The 17,464-nt window shown below is 37.9% G+C and overlaps 2 protein-coding genes across 3 annotated transcripts; both read right to left on the reverse strand.

Annotated features, from left to right (window-relative positions):
• Window positions 1–573: 573 nt before the first annotated feature.
• Window positions 574–1,338, reverse strand: LOC121776731 (secreted RxLR effector protein 161-like). The gene has a single exon (XM_042173903.1). The coding sequence runs from the start codon at window positions 1,336–1,338 to the stop codon at window positions 574–576; it is 765 nt and encodes a 254-aa protein (XP_042029837.1).
• Window positions 1,339–10,428: 9,090 nt separating this feature from the next.
• Window positions 10,429–13,310, reverse strand: LOC121776482. Of its 2 annotated transcripts, none has more exons than XR_006045301.1 (2): window positions 11,477–11,766; window positions 10,429–11,002 (listed from the first exon to the last, which is right to left on the reverse strand). XR_006045301.1 is itself a non-coding variant. In XM_042173656.1 (2 exons), exons 1-2 carry the CDS (start codon window positions 13,130–13,132, stop codon window positions 10,589–10,591), a joined length of 465 nt encoding a protein of 154 aa, XP_042029590.1. In that variant the 5' UTR covers window positions 13,133–13,310; the 3' UTR covers window positions 10,429–10,588. The 2 variants fall into 2 exon arrangements, 1 of the variants encoding a protein (XP_042029590.1); XM_042173656.1 differs by lacking the exon at window positions 11,477–11,766 and adding an exon at window positions 13,082–13,310.
• Between the last annotated feature and the right edge of the window lie 4,154 nt (window positions 13,311–17,464).

The following is a 17,464-nucleotide window of genomic DNA, read 5'->3' on the forward strand; positions in this document are numbered from 1 at the left end:
ACAGAAAAATGAACAAATCTGACTTTATTGTATGTAAACTGCACAAGACAGAAACTCTGAAAAAGGGTAAAAATGATCTCCTAGCGGTTTTCGATCTCCTCCTCTACGTAGAAAAATCCTCAACTGCTTCTGATCGAAGAGCTTGAACAATATAACGAATAACTCATTCGACCGATTTGGAAAAATTCATTCTGATCAATCTAAAATCCGTGGCCTTAGGCTAGTTTTTTTTGTGATCGTTATGATATGAGAAGTTTATGATCTAAGCATAATCATGCTGAGAGAAGAAAGCTTCTACTTGTTTTATTGATCGAATGAAAAGTTACAAAACAATATGAGAAATCACCTTATATACTTGGTGATCTAACTAACTATCTAACTTAAAAGTGCCAGCTAGGATAACAAACTATAACTAACTAACTAACGACTAACTAAAGAGCTAAGATAGCCGTTAGCCGAAGCTAAGCTCAGTTCTTCATCTCTTTTCTTTGTGTCTTGATCTCGAAGCTTCCAAGGGTCAGCTTCTCGGTGCTGCATCTTTACTTCTTTACGTTCGATATCTAAGTGCCCCCCTCAAGATGGACTATACACAGTTGTAAAATCCATCTTGGACAAGAGTGTATGAAAGGGTGTTGATGCCAAAGGCTTGGTGAATATATCATCAAGTTGCAGATTATTATGAACATGCACAGGCTTAATGATTCCTTCAAGTAGTTTCTCTCGAACAGTGTGGCAGTCGATCTCTATGTGCTTGGTGCGTTCATGAAATACTGGATTGAAGCTAATATAAACCACTGCTTGATTATCACAATAGAGAGGGGCGGGTTGCTTCACAGAAACACCAAAATCTTTCAGTAAAGCCAATATCCAAACAACTTCACAACATGCCAAAGCCATTGCTCTATATTCTGCTTCAGCTGAAGATCTGGAGATTGTGTGTTGTTTCTTTGAACGCCAAGAAATCAGAGAACTACTCAGAAATAAGCAGAAGCCAGATATACTCCTTCTTGTATCTGGACATGCAGCCCAGTCTGCATCAGAAAAAATGCTTAGGGATGGATCTGCTTTTGCTGAGTAGAAGAGGCCATGACCTAGGGTGCGTTTTAAGTATTTGAGGACCTTTTCAGCTGCCAGTATATGTCCTGAACAAGGCTTGGACAAGAACTGGCTAAGTTTATTCACTGCAAAAGTGATATCGGGCCTAGTTATGCAGAGATACACTAGATGGCCAATGAGTCTCCTATAGGCAGTCAGAAAGAGGCTTCCCCTCATCTTGCTGCAGAGTTTTAGATGAATCCATGGGGATGGTGGAGGGTTTACAGCCAAGAAGACCTGCATCAGTGACAAGATCTAATGCATACTTGTGTTGTGAAGTGAATAATATGTCACTGTTATTTCTAGCAATTTCAATTCCTAGAAAATATTTAGGTGTGCCTAGATCCTTTTATTTGAAGTGATTAGTGAGGAACTCCTTGAAGCTTGTTATCTACGCATCATCAATGGAGGCAACAAGGATATCATCCACATAAATGACAATTCCAAAGAAAGATCCATCAGGAGAATATCTATAAAAATATGAGTGGTCTGATGCAGATTGAGATAGGCTAAAACTAGATAGAACTTGTGAAAACTTCAAATACCATTGCCTAGAAGTCTGTTTAAGTCTATAAAGAGACTTTTTCAGCTTGCAAACAAGCTTTCCAGATACTGCTGAAGCCTCTAGAACAATCAAACCAGGTGGCAATGTCATGTATATTTCTTCATCAAGCTCACCATATAGAAAGGCATTATTAATGTCAAGATGAGCAAGTTTCCATCTATGCATAGCAGCAAGAGAAAGGACCATTTTAACAGTAGTGAGCTTTGCAACAGGGGAGAATGCATATGAAAGTCCACTCCACTCCAGCCTGTTGTGTAAGCCTTTAGCAACTAATTGAGCTTTATATCTCTCTACTGTAGCATTAGCCTTGAACTTGATCTTATACACCCATTTGCAAGATATAGGAATCTTGCCTGGAGGCAACACTGTGATCAACCAAGTGTCTGTCCTTATCAGAGCTTGTAACTCCTCTTGCATAGCCAATACCCACTCAGGATGTTGAGCTGCTTGTTTGTAGGAGTTAGGCTCAGTGAGGGTGGAAAGAAGAATGATGAACTTGAGATAAGGCTGAGATAGCTTGGCAAGGGAGAAATATGAGGAAATAGGATATTTTGAAGTGGAGACCACTGAGTTACATATATAATCAGTGAGGTGTGCTGGGGTTTTGATAATCCTCCCTGAGGTGGAATGGTGAGGCACAACATTGGTGTTATCAGGCTGGGAAATATTTTTCCGCGACAGAGGTTGGTGATTATTCTGCTGTGGCAGGAAAGGAAGAGAAGAAGGAGTATTTTGCTGAGGCTGAATGTTTTCTGGCTCATGAAGAGGGAAATCTGGAAAAAGTGTAGGTTTCTGTTGTGAGAGTGAAAATTCAGATTCATGAAAAATAACATTTCTGCTAATGAATCCAAATCCATGACCTTATACCCCTTGTACCCAGATGGATAACCAATGAATATACACTTTATAGCTCTTGGCGAGAACTTATTTCTGCTTTTGTCCAATGTTGAAGCAAAGCAAAGACATCCAAACACTTTCAGACTCGAATATGTTGGAGGTTTATTGAATAGTAGTTGAAAAGGTGTCAGTTTATTAGGTAGGACATATGAGAGGAGTCTGTTAATAAGAAAGGAAGCTGTAAGAATATACTCTCCCCAGAATTCTATGGGAAGATGAGACTGAAAGAGTAGGCTTCTTGCAACATTCAAAAGATGTTGGTGTTTCCTTTCCACTCTGGCATTTTGTTAGGGGGTTTCTACACATGAGTGTTGAGATACAGTTCCATATGTGGAGAGTAGGGACATCACAGTGGGGACTTCTGACTTTTGAGTTTATTGAGTGAGGGGTGGCCCAAACGTTGGTGCCATACATCCAAACTAACTACTAAATTCACAAAAACAGTAGGTTGAGGAACAACAGGAGAAGGATGAGTTTTTGCCATACTTGGATCAATGTGTGGAGACTGAGGTAAATCAAGTATGTAGAGGTTTCCAACACGTTTACCCCTCCCAATCATGGTCCCCCAGTGAAGCTTCCTGAATTTGGAATTGGTTGTGAGTGAAAGTGACAGTGCAAGAGGTATTTTTGGTTAAAGCACTGACAGAAAGTAAATTGAATGAGAAAGAAGGAACATGTAAGACTGAGGTAAGAGTGATGTTTGGAGTAAGATTGATAGTACCTATCTGAGTTATAGGTGCTGTTTGGCCATTAGGAAGGTTTACAGAGGCATTGGATATTGGTGAGGCAGATGACAGCAGTGATGGATCATAGCAAACATGGTGTGTAGCACCTGTGTCTAAAATCCATGTAGATAGACTAGAATATGATGAAGATAAAGTGTAAACAGAGGATGAGAAGCAAACCGTACCAGAAAAAGGATTACATGATAGTGTAGCTTGAGGCTGTGTGGATTGATTCTGTAGTAGTGAGGGAACTTTGAGTGGGGAATTGGCCTTGCAAGAGATTCACAAGCTGCTGATACTGATCCATGCTAGGTAGATTTGCAGCAACAAGCTGAGATCCAAGTTGTGATCCTTTCCAATGAGAAGAATCAGAGTTATCTTCAACACAGTTAACAGATTTGTGTTTGTATGAACTGGACTGAGTAAATCCAGTAGGTTTAGGTTTGTCTCGGCCATATCCTGGGGGAAAACCATGGAGAAAGAAACATTTATCCACATTATGATTAGTTTTACCACAATGTCTGCATAAAAACTTGTTGAAGCCTCTGCCAAAATTTGAAGCAGCACTAGCAAAAGGTTGTTCACTTGTAACTGGAGCAGGAGCTGGAGAGTAGGCTGAAGATATTAGTTTTCCATCAATTCGCTGTTGCCTTTCTTCCTGAATAACTAAGGAAAACACCTTAGAGAGTCGAGGCAAAGAAGTAATAGCCAGGATATTAGATCTGATCTGTGAAAAAGTAGGATTTAAACCGATCAGAAATTGAACTATGCAATCATTCTCTTGGTGTTGATGCCATCGAGTTGCGCTATTGCAGGTGCAACGATTGCAATTGCACAAAGAGAGAGGATGAGAATTTTTGAACTCATCCCAAACCGATCTCAAATTAGTGAAATAGCTGCTAACATCAGAGTTTCCTTGATTGAGAGTCATCAACTGCTGCCTCAATTGATATAAACGAGCAGAATCACCAAGTGAGAAACGATCTTTTAGATTTGACCAGATCTCATAAGCATTATCCAAAAACATGATGCTCGAACAAATTAGAGGAGAAACTGAGTTGCGCAACCATGCAACGACCATGCTATTACACCTGATCCACGCTTGATACAACAGATCATCACCATTTGGACGAAGAATGGATCCATCAACAAAAACCAATTTGTTCTTAGCTAGTAGAGCTGTGATGAAGGAGCGGCTCCATGTTGAGTAATTAGATCCAATCAGCAGTTGTGGAACGAGAACTACACCAGGATTATCACTCGGATGAAGAAAATAGGGGCTAGAAGTATCATAAGAAGGAGGAATCTGAGTACGATTGCGTCCATTCATGATGAACAAATCAGAAAAAAAAGGAAATCAGAGTGAGTAGCGGAAGATCTTAGTTTGCTCTGGTACCATGAGAAGTTTATGATCTAAGCATAATCATGATGAGAGAAGAAAGCTTCTACTTGTTTTATTGATCGAATGAAAAGTTACAAAACAATATGAGAAATCACCGTATGTACTTGGTGATCTAACTAACTATCTAACTAACAAGTGCCAGCTAGGATAACAAACTATAACTAACTAACGACTAACTAAAGAGCTAAGATAGCCGTTAGCCGAAGCTAAGCTCAGTTCTTCATCTCTTCTCTTCGTCTCTTGATCTCGAAGCTTCCAAGGGTCAGCTTCTCGGTGCTGCATCTTTACTTCTCTACGTTCGATATCTAAGATGATAGATTTAAGATCTATGCAAAAACATTGAAAATAATCCAAACGAAACCTTGTTCCTCCATCGATGTTCGCAGTGTCAACTCATCGTGATATGGGGCCATTGATTTCGCTCCAATCTTTGAACTGGATGCTAATTTCGAGATATAAACAGGGTACAAGAGAATTTTAATTTTTATGTATTTAAACTAATTTCACAGTTCGAAACAAAGATAAATATTGTATTTTGACCTTTGCCAATTTTAGTTTCATTCATCATTTTCAATGGCCCACGTTAGTTTATTAAATTTACTAGTCTAAGTATTTGGAGTTTAATTCAAAATTATCCATACTTCATAATTTTTTTTTATAATTTGTATCCTATCATTTTACCGAGTAGTACAAGATTGTTGGACTACAGTAACATATTCTATTGCCTTCATCAGTTAATCCAAGTCAAAGTTAGATTTTGTTTTTCGTACGTGTCGTATGCACACATCTTACTTAATATTTATAGTTCTCATTTTTCAAAATGCTAGTTTTAATTAGTATGCGGTAACTGAGGATGTGAATGTCACAGTAGTATCAGTTATGTATTGCTATACTTATAGCATCCATAATAGCACGCCTTAGCAATAAGCCTAGCCAAAACTACTCTTGTATCATGTCCTTCCCACAGCGTAGCCAATGCCCTAATCCAACAAATAAATTGACAAATACGATTTAATTCATTTTAATTATTGGTGTTTATCAAATATTAAAAAAATGAAGTGTAATGGGTTGTAAATATAGAGTATAAATAAAAAAAATTAAAAAATTTTAAAAAAATAGGCTAGCCTATTGCTCGCCTCACAATAGGCGGCTAGCGATCAGCTAGCCGGTTAGTCCACGCCCGACCTCTCGTCCGCTCTGCGCTCGTCCTTACCATTAGCCGATTGCAATAGTGGACTAGCCGCTAGCATGTAGCTAGGGTGGGTGCTAGTCCACTATTATGGAGGCTCTTGTAAGGTTCAGCAGTATGGTCACGCTCATAAGAGCATCTCCAATGGCGGCGAACGGACAGACTAGCCGATTCATGGCGCTGGTCGGTCCGCTCGCCGAACCATTGGAACCGGCGAGCGCCATTTCGGTGAAAAAATCGGCTACCCGACGCCGATTTTCGGGCGCTGGCCGATCCGCTCGCCGGTCGGCTGGCTGTCATTGTAGGCTCCCGATCGGCCAGCGATCGGCCAGTTCAATTTTTTTTTAATTTTTCGAAACACTAGATATACGCGATTTGTACGTCATTTTCATTCGCACCACTTGTTTTAACGAGTTTTCTCTCCATCTTAATTTCTGTACAAGAGCAACAACGTGAAATGAGTAACGTGGGTGGTAGTAGTGGTGGTAGTGGTGGTGATGCTGAGGAGTACGAACGGTAAATGAACGAAGAATTGGAGGCATATACGTCCCGCGAGATAAACCGGTTGATACAAAGGGCCTTGCAGCCAGCGGTACCTCGACCTCCACCCGTTGTCCACCGACGAGCAGTGATTGATCGGGATCACGTAGCTGCACATCAGCGGCTATATGAAGACTACTTTGCGGAGGAGCCGAGGTTTGGGGCGCCTCTTTTCAGGTGGCGTTTTAGGATGCGTAGGGCAGTGTTTATGCGTATCGTTGATGCTTTGGAGCGTCGATATTTGTGTTTCCGATTCAGGTACGATGCGGCTGGCAGACCCAGCCACACACCTATACAAAAGTGCACTGCGGCAATCAGGCAGTTGGCCTACAGAGGCGCGGCAGACATGTGGGACGAGTACCTCCACATCGGTGAGACGACTGCCCTGGTTTGTCTGAAGTATTTCTGTCAGGGCGTCATTGAAATATTCCGTGATCAGTATCTTCGAAGCCCTACCCCTGAAGAGTGCCAGGATCTGATGCAGATGCACGGGGAGAAGCATGGCTTCCCCAGGATGTTGGGAAGCATAGATTGTATGCATTGGGAGTGGAAGAACTGCCCCGCTGCCTGGAAAGGGTTCTACATGACCGGCTACAAGGGAAAGAATCCCACGATGATCCTCGAGGCCTTAGCTGATTACCGACTGTGTATTTGGCATGCATATTTTGGGGTAGCCGGGTCGAACAACGACCTCAACGTCCTCAACTCGTCGCCCCTTTTCAACGAGCAGTGCCAGGGTGTCGGTCCGGCCATCAGTTTTATCGCCAACGGGAACCAGCATGATATGGGCTACTACTTGGCGGATGGGATATACCCTAGGTGGCCCGTCTTTGTGAAGACGATCAGATGCGCATCAGATGAGAGGAAGACCTACTTTGCGGAACGGCAGGAGTCGGCGTGCAAGGATGTGGAGCGCGCATTTGGTGTGCTCCAGTCTCGATGGGCGGCAATTATGGGTTCAACGCGTTTGTGGCATGTCGACTGCATTGCTGATATAATGTACGCTTGTATTATCCTGCACAACATGATTGTCGAAGATGAAGGTGTACAACTGACTAGTTTGGCCAATGACGATGCTAAGTAAGCCGACCCAAGCCACGGCGTGGCCGCCCCCAACGTACGAAGGGGGGTACCTCACGATGAAGTCGGCCGCCTCAAGGCACATGCCGACATGCGCCAAGTGGATGCTCATATTCGACTCCAAAAGGATTTAGTTGAAGAGTTGTGGGCGCGGAGGACTGCACGTCGTTAGATTTTTTTTAATTAATGTAATTTTTTTAATTGATGTACTTTTTTTAATTTAAATATTATTATTGAATTTTCCCGTATCTGTGTCGTAAATTTAATTTCACATTTTGTGTGATTGTTAATTATTTGTTTTATATAATTTTGTTTATTGTGACTAGCCTATTGCTTGTCCAGTTGCTTGTTCTGATGACGTGGCAGGAATAATTTGTGGCTAACCTATGGCTGGCCTATTACCATTGGAGATGCTCTAATTGGGAATGAGGAAAATAAAATACGAACATAAACAATACATAGTACTACTATAAAGAGTAAAATAAAGATACAAATTAAGTGTAATTAAAAAAAACAATTGGACTAGAAACTGTACAACTTCAACTAAAATCAGAAAAGTTGCAAGAAAATACAACATTTTCAGAAATAATATAATTAAAACATTAAAGTTGCTATCTCTCAACAAAATTCACTAAATAAAAGGCACGAAAATTAGTAAAGAATGTCTCCCAGAAGCAACCAATTAAATTACCTAAGTAGAATGGTCAAAAGCAAAAGGTAGAAAATGTGACTTACTTTTTACAGTTTTACTACTCTATCGTTACGAATGCTAAGAATTATCTTTACAAGTCATCAAGTATATTAACAAAAAATCAATGTTTTAAAAACCGGACCGGCCAGCGAACCGGTGTCGTTACTGGTTCACTGGTTCAACCGGTTCACTGGTCGAACCATTGGTTGAACCGTAATACTGTTTATACATATATATTTATTTATTTAGTTATAAATAATAAAATTTAATTACATGTTTTATCAATAAATATTATAGTATTATACTTTTAATTGTATTATTATAGAAAACAAGTCTTATATTAGTATATTAGAATATTTAATGACGTTAAGTTTGAATACAATAATAAACTATAATACACAATATTAAAAACTAGTATTAAAGTCTATGTATAATTATAAACTCCTATATTGTAAAATATAGTGATTGTAAAAATATAATTAAAATATAAGAAATATATTATAATTAACAATTTCTTAAAAGAATATAGAATTAAAATGAATTATCTTAAAAGAATATAAAATTAAAATGAATTATCCTAAAAGAATACAAAACTAATATGAATTATTAGTTTTGGTGGAAAAAGAATTTCAGATTTAATGTATAAGGATAATTAATGTTCATAATATTTCAAAATGATCATGTGGTGGAGTGGTAAAGAAGTTGATATTTAGAGATGAGGTCATGTGTTCAAGTCTTAGCAACAACAAATTTTAAATTTTTTTTTTTGAAAATTGAACAAAATTTAAAAAAAAAAAAAATTTGAAAAATTGAAAAACCGGTTTCCGGTTCGCGGTTGGACCGGTCCGACCGGCCGGTTCCACCGGTTCGCGGCGGTTCAATGTGCTAGTGGTTTTTAGGGGTGAACCGGACCGGACTGCCTACCGGTTCGCGGTTGAACCGGTCGAACCGGCCGGTCCGGTCCGGTTTTTAAAACATTGCAAAAAATCAACAAGAAGATGAATGCAAGCTAGTCGAAATTACCAAATTAATAAATACTACTCCCTCCGTCCCAAGATAAGTGATGCAAAACTTTTTGGCACGGGATTTAAGAAAATGAGATTTTGTTAGTAAAATGGAAAGTGGATAAAGTAAGAGATTGAATAAAGTAGAGAGAAAAAGTAAGAGATGAAATGTTAAAAAATGAAATTGCTCACTTATCTTGGGATATCCCAAAAAAGAATGTAAGTCGCTTATGTTAGGACGGAGGGAGTACTAAGTAACAAAATAAATGTATAAAAAGCTCAAATATTAACTACACAAAATATGCTTTTAAAATAGGCCTTACACCGTTAACTATAAAATTAATATGTAGAGGAAAAGTAGCACGAGAGAAGTTAATAACAAGAAACTACAGAAATAATTACAACAAACTTATAAAACTACCTCAACCCATGGTGAATAAATGTTGTTGGTAGCCTTACCAAGAAATTATATTCAAAATAAAGAGAGAAACTATGTTAGAGAGACAAAACTAAAGTAAGTTAAGAGTTGTTAATTGGTTGAATGAAAGGTGGCTAGGTGATAAAAGTAAAAATATATTTATTCTTGTCCAAGAGTTCACTTTGGGCTTCCTATTTATTCTTCTCTAAGAGTTCACTTTGTGAGATGTGGGTTTCCTCTTTTCTTCAAGGAATGCTGATTCTGGTAATTCTAAAGCCCATATTTTCCTCATTTTCCTCTTTTTTTCATGTGTTCATTTTCTTTGCATACCCTTCGTATCCAAATCTCCATTTTTAACAAAATAAACACCATAAGGGTTCATTTGAAACACAGAATTGAAATTGGAATTGGAATTGGAATTGGAATTGGAATTGGAATTGGAATTGGAATTCAATTCTAAATCCATTGTTTGGTATTATTACAGAATTAATGTAAAATTGTATTATAATTCCAAATCCATTCGTTGGTTACTTAAAAATTGACATAAATTTGGAATTGGTATGAATATTTTTAAAATAACATTCACTATCTTTTGATAATTACTATCACATTCACTTAGATTCATATATTAGAGTATCATACATATAAATTAAATAAATAGATAAATTTTTTTTTGTTATCTTCTAAAGCTAAAATATAAATAAATCAGTACGTAATATTATATATAAGAATAGAAGCAAAATGATTAATTTTGTAATCTAAGATATTATATATAAATATAGTAATCTAAAAATCATGATCATATTAATGCAGCTGCTTCTATTTAAAGTTGCGCTTTAAGCCACTTGTACTTCAACTCTACCGGTATACCCACAAATGTATCGAATAATATACCATCGCGCATCATCAAATCGAGAGCCTTTGATCAACTGCATCTCATCCAAATCCATCGTCTTCAACTCTGCTAATATTTCTTGGGGGTTCATCTTTTTTTTTGCTTTTCCATAATAAGCTTTTTCTGCTCTATATCAAGCTTTTTCTGCTCCACAACAAGCTCAGACTTATTCTTTTCCACCATTAGATAGTCACTAAAATCAGTGCACACAATCAGATATGACCTTAGTCGATGACACTTTCTTCTTTGATCATAGAGAACTTGAGGAAGATGTTGCCTCCTTTCGTTTTTTCGGGCCACCAAATCTGTCATAGCATTAGCTTCTTCAACACTCATATCGAGCGATTCTCCAACAGTAGCAAAATCAACCTCCTCATTAGTATTTTCTTGGAATGTTTTCGAACATTGACCATCAGCACGATCTTGAGAGAAAAGAGTACAAATATCATCCCAATTCTCTACAGTAATTCGTTTCCTATAAGGTGCAATTTTTGGATTTGCCTACAAAACAATAACAACCACACTTAACTTCACATACACCATGAGCCCAGACCCTTACCAAACCATTCAGTCATGTTTATATGCTAAAGCTTCATATTCACAAAAGATATTTATGCATAGACATAGACAGTGTAAAGTCCAGCAAATAAACAATTTAATACAACAAAGAATGAGTCCAGTAACTACAACAACTAATATGTAAAGTCCAGCAAAGAATGAGTAGATGCATACAGTAACTACAACATTAATGTCTTGACAGAAGGCGCATACATCAATTCTAGAAAATATCCTAAACTAAGACTTGATGCTGCACATATCATTCATCTATTATTCTAATATTAATAATTATTAAGTACTTTATTAGAATATGAGATGAAAAGGGTTAGCAACCAGTTGTCAATGAATATGCTACGATCTCACATCGGTTTCACACGAAGGTGTGGAATAGCATATAATAGGGAGTCAACCCTTTACCTTTGACCATGGTTTTGGGTTAAGTTAGGGCTTCCTATCTTATATGCTTATCAATTTGATGCGGCGAACGTGGATCCGGATGTCCTATGGAAAGTGGCTACCCGTAGGTGTGACCAAAGGGGTGCCACCGAAAAATGTGGGCCCGAAGGAAAAAGGGCAGCAAAGGGGATGGTGGGCCCATGGCTTTGGGTTCGCCACCTGGCGTGTGCTGTCTGTGAACGTCCGGTTTAAAAGAGGGATGGATTGATACAATCCCACATCGGTTTCACACGAAAGTGTGGAATAGCATATAATAGGGAGTCAACGGGGTAATTCTTTTATTGTTCTAGACTACAATTAACATTCCATAAGTGTACTGGACTTTTTTTTCCTGCTTTGGGAGAGACGCATGAGGGTCATGCGTCTCCCGTTAATGAAACGCATGACAGAGATGCGTTTTACAGAAAGACGCATGAGAGTCATGCGTCTTTCAATTTTTCATTTTTATTAAAGACTCACGAGCGTCATGCGTCTTAGGAGGGAGACGCATCTCCATCATACATCTTGTTTTTATTTTATTTTTTAGATGAGGGAGCTCTATTTATTTCACACTTTCCATAATTGACTTTCAGTTATAAAAACAAGTCTTAATCAATAGCCCCAACAACAATGATTGAAAACGCGGACTCAACCAACCACATTACTAAATAATTTACTTCAAAAAATTCACTACTTTTCGATCAAGAAACTGGAGAATCAGAAAAAACTTATTCTTCTCCTTTTCTTCGTCATTACTCCACTTTCCCCTTTTTTCTCCATTAAACATAATCATACATCCAAGTTAGGGATAATAATGCCAGAGAAAAGCACCACAAAACCAAATCAACAACGAGAAATAGAGAGATAATCGCATTTTTCGAAAACTTAACAAACAATAAAATGAGCTGCAGAGCACTCTTAATCACAATAGAGAACTGATCCCCTGTGAAGATTGCAGACCACTAGCTGATTTATAATTTGGAAACATTGACTTTTTTTTAGAGATGCGTCTCTCCCTAAGACGCATGACGGTCATGCGTCATCTAAAAAATAAAATAAAAACAAGCGACGCATGATGGAGATGCGTCTACCCTAAGACGCATGACGCTTGTGCGTCTTTAAAAAAAATGAAAAATTGAAAGACGCATGACTCTCATGCGTCTTTGGGTAAAACGCATCTCCTTCATGCGTTTCATTAACGGGAGACGCATGACCCTCATGCGTCTCTCCCAAAGCAGGAACAAAAAAGAAATCCAGTACACTTATGGAATGTTAATTGTAGTCTAGAACAACAAAAGAATTACCCAACCATTTACCTTTGACCATGGTTTTGGGTTAAGTTAGAGCTTCCTATCAATTCGATAAGCATATAAGATAGGAAGCCCTAACTTAACCCAAAACCATGGTCAAAGGTAAAGGGTTGACTGACTCCCTATTATATGCTATTCCACACTTTCGTGTGAAATCAATATGGGATCGTATCAGAATATGAGATGAAAAGCTGTAGCAACCAGAATCAATTGAAAGCTTAAAGATAATAATCTCTTATCAAAGCATAAAGACAAGAATATACAGAAATAAACTTACCTTTAGTCGTTCGTTCCACACGTTTTCATCATGAACCACAATTCTACCCATTGTGTAATCCCATATGATTGGACTGCCAGAATTACATGATATCAACAATGGATGCAAGATATCGTGGTGTTTCTCTCAAGTTTTTAAACGAGCTTGAATATTTTGCTTATCCACCTTCACGTTTAGATTCCAAGAGGTAGACTTCCAAGCCGATTTTCCATCAAGCTTGTTTCCTTGATTAATTTGCTCTATAAAGCTGGCGCCGAGAATTTTATCCATCTCGGGAGTCCAAGTCAAATATTTTGATTTTTCTTTCAATGCTTCTGACTCAGCGGCCATCTACAACAAACAAGAAAGCAATAAAACAATATGAAAGAGTGACTCTAACATCAATTCTTGAAGTTGACGAGGAGAATGAAGAGTAAAATTTAATATTATGATGAAAATAATGAAGCAACACAGTGAGAACAAAATAAAGTATTATTTATGATAGTGACTGATGTGGTTTGCATAAATGACAGGAGCTTTAAAAGGGAAGGATGCAGATGACCAAGAAGCAATACTTGCTTCTAATGATACTGGTAATTGAATAATTGATGGAACCTCAAAAGGGCAGGCAGGATACAATATTTGAGTTTCCATTAGAGCAAAGACAGCAAATGACAGGATGGAGATAATCAAGGGATACTAACTACTATTTCTTGACCTATTACTGCTATCAGAAACTATTTCTTGAGCTATTACTGCTATTAGAAAGGCAGACAACATATCATGTGAAGACTCTCTCTGAAGCAGGGAATAAAGGAAAAAGTTCAGTTACATTATATCAACATTTGAAATGCATACCACAAGGCAAAGAAAGAGAGCTAAAATGACAAATTCAAATCACATGGAAGGAACTAAACAAGCAAATACTTGGAATCCAGCTACTGATGAATACATCAATGTGGGAACAAACAAAATACCATCAACAACATATTAGATTATACCATTACACTACTCATTAATCAAAATTCAATTCAATATTTAGTTTAATAAGCACCATAAAACATTGGTCCACAAAAACAAATTCTATTAAATATTTAGTTTCATAAGCACGACACTAAAAGTTACGCCTATTTTGATAATGGAGAAACATAGCTTCGGCTAGACTATCCCTAAATCTAGTCCACTCATTAGTAACATGAACAACTGTAATTCGATCCGCGTGTTGAGTCTGTTCTGCATTATGATAATCACCCGGAAAATTTGGTTGATTCTCTTCCCCTCATCATGATCATCACCTTGTTGAGTAACTCTATTTTGAATCTCAACATCCACTTCATCCAACAATGGATCATTACAAATAAGATTGTGAAGAATAACACAAGCATTGATGATCTTCACATGCGTTTTGACATAAAAAAAAAGATACTTCTCTAAGAATTTTCCATTGCTTTTTGAATAATCTAAAAGCTCTTTCTATCACATTCCTAGCAGTTGCATGTCTGAGGTTGTATAACTCCTTTGGATTTTGTGGGTTGTTGCCTCTAGTGGACCACTCATTGAGATGGTATCGAATACCTCTCTAAGGAGCTAGAAAGCCAGGTCCATTGGTATATCCAGCATCTACTAGAAAATACTTATCTACGAGATAAAAAGTAAATTTTTTTTATTATAACTTAAACCTTAAAAAGGATAACTGATATGGATCCATGTAGATCATGATCCATTAACCCAAGGAAAACTCAATTGTAGATGCTTGATCAATATTTTTGGTGATGTAGATTTTCAATTTATCAAAATAAACAAAGACAAATCATTGATGCAACAAGAATTCATGAATCTAAGATGAAACAAGAAGAAATAACATTGATAGTATGGAAATTTGAATACAAAGTCATTGATGAAGCAAGCTAAGGCACTTACAACATAACTAACATTCATTCATGGCTAGATCATCAAGACAACCACAATCCTCAAAGCATACATTTACTTGATCCATGCTTGAACTAGCAATTGATGGAAATTCCATACTTGAACTAGCAATTGATGGGAAAAGCAACCTAAATCTAGGAATTAGATGAAAACCCTCTTCAAGAGGAACAATTCTCTCAAATATCTAATTTAAGCAAAAACTAAGGAATAAAAAGGGGAAAAGGGATATTTATAGTTTAGGCCCAATTCCCAAGAAAAAGGCCCACAAAATTTATCATGCGTCACTCTACCCAGCCGGATGGATATTAGGGTGCTAAATCACCCGGCCGGGTGAAAGTCTCTGGACCCGCTGTGCCTTCCGTCAGTCACCCGACCGGGTGGACAAAGTGACCCAAAATTCACCCGGTCAATTGAAACCCCCTGGACTCTTCATGCCTTCGACAACGCACCTGGTCGGGCGGCATTGAGGCTACCCGGCCGGGTGGAACAACTTGAACAGGACTCCTCCAGAGAGTTGTACCCGAACGGGTGGATTTTGTCCGCCGAAATCCACCCGACCGGGTGGAACTTTTCTGCAACGCGCGGCTTCCTTAAAATGATCATATCTCCCTCGTATGGACTCCGATGGAGGCGTGCAATGTACCCACACGAAGCTCTTTCGAAGGCAAAGAGATTGGTGGTAGTTTTAGTACTTTTGGACTCCATCTCGATAGGCAAAATATAGATCGAATCCAGCTGCAGGTACAAACTTTGATGTACGATTTCCATGATCGTATCATCCTCCTCTTCTTGGAAAGGTATTGTCCTCAAATCCGTGCCTTCTCTATTCCTCGCATCCTCGGGAGGTCCTCTAGCTTTATTGGATCCTTGGCATGTCTTCTCTCTCATCCTTGGATCTCAATCAATCCATGGCTCACGCCGAAGTGAAGGCTCTTGACGTCTAGCACCCGTGATCATATCATCCTCCCCTTCTTGGAGAGGATTTGCCCTCAAATCCAGATTCCGCACACCTATAAAATAGAACGAGAGCAAATCAAATATCAAAGTACGATGATGAAGACTAAGACCACTAACGACTCTAATAGAAGTCACAACACCAAGACGGTGGACACGCTCTGACAAGCTCAAAGCATTTAATACATAAGCTATGTGGAAACAAAAACCTAGCCAATCTTTAACATTGAACTCCCAAACAAAACCATGTGATGCATAGTCTTTGATAAAATGACAAAAAAGATGCCAACCCCATTGAACGGCTTAATTGTCATGCATGGAAAACACGTATTATGCCACAACACACAAACATCACACAATTTGACTCTTTTTGTCTCAAGCATTCCCACACTACCTATTCCCATGTTCTTCAACATCTTCACAAAAAGTTTGGCATTCTTATTAGAGCTATGTGCATATAAGAAAGGGTCCTCATAGTGTGCAAAATGGAAAGTTATCAATAACAAAGAGAAAAAAATGAAACTTCTTAACTAGAGCATACCCTTAGGAACTATGAATGGATAATTTCTAGTAAGTGCATCTCGTAATACTCTGCTATCTGCTGCAGATCATTCCCATCCATGTAAAATATAGGTAAACCTCAAGTCACGAGAACACACAGCCAAAATATTGGTTGTTATCCTACCCTTTCTATTTCTATACCTTCCTTGTTCTTTCAATGGAACACTTCAACTTGTGTTTCATCAAGTGCCCGGAGACAGTTCTACATCATGAAAGAACTAATTAAATAGTACTATAATTTTAGATAGATTTACAAAAAAAATAAACAAATGGAATAATACTTACTTCAAACCAATCCCATTTTTCATCTTCAAAGCCTTCCATGACTGTTTCTCGTTGGACAATATAATGACTTCCTAATTTTAGTATAGTATTTAATACTATATGGAAGTATCTAATTACAGTCTCTCTGGATCTAATGAAATTAAAGCCGACTTTACGGTTTGTTAAATTAAAAGAGATGGCATATAGAAACATGGCTACTACTTCTTCAACCGTGATATTTTTTGTGGTTTTCAAACCTATCTCTTTTAACTTAAAACATAGCACAGTAAACATCCATTGTTCATGCCACTGATTGACTAATGTAGCAAATTTCACAACTTGAAGAATAATGAATATCTTAGTCGAAGAACTCTCATCGTCACTTCCATCATCGGAGTCAGACTCATGGATCTCCATGTACTAAAGTAAAAGGTAGTGAACATTTATAAGCTATAACAGAATCACATTCTAACCATAATATAAACTACAATCATGACAAAAAATGAGGACAAATGAGAAAAATAAGGTATATGACAGCAGATGTAACTTTAAACACTTGATCAAGCATACAACTTTCAATAAAAACTTATGTAGCTTCATTACAAGCACTTGGCAACTATAATCGAGATCTGAAAATAAATTTAGTAGAAAACATGGGACCGCTTTTTAAAATGAGAAGCATACCTTGGTGACAAC

Source organism: Salvia splendens, chromosome 18, assembly GCF_004379255.2.
Source record: "Salvia splendens isolate huo1 chromosome 18, SspV2, whole genome shotgun sequence".
Classification (NCBI taxonomy): Eukaryota; Viridiplantae; Streptophyta; class Magnoliopsida; order Lamiales; family Lamiaceae; genus Salvia; species Salvia splendens.

Coding starts and splice junctions, on each gene's coding strand:
- LOC121776731 (XM_042173903.1), bottom strand. CDS start 1,338: ATGCAGGTCTTCTTGGCTGTAAACCCTCCACCATCCCCATGGATTCAT.
- LOC121776482 (XM_042173656.1), bottom strand. CDS start 13,132: ATGGGTAGAATTGTGGTTCATGATGAAAACGTGTGGAACGAACGACTA. Junction 11,003..13,081: donor TGTGGAACGAACGACTAAAG/GTAAGTTTATTT, acceptor ATTGTTTTGTAG/GCAAATCCAAAAATTGCACC.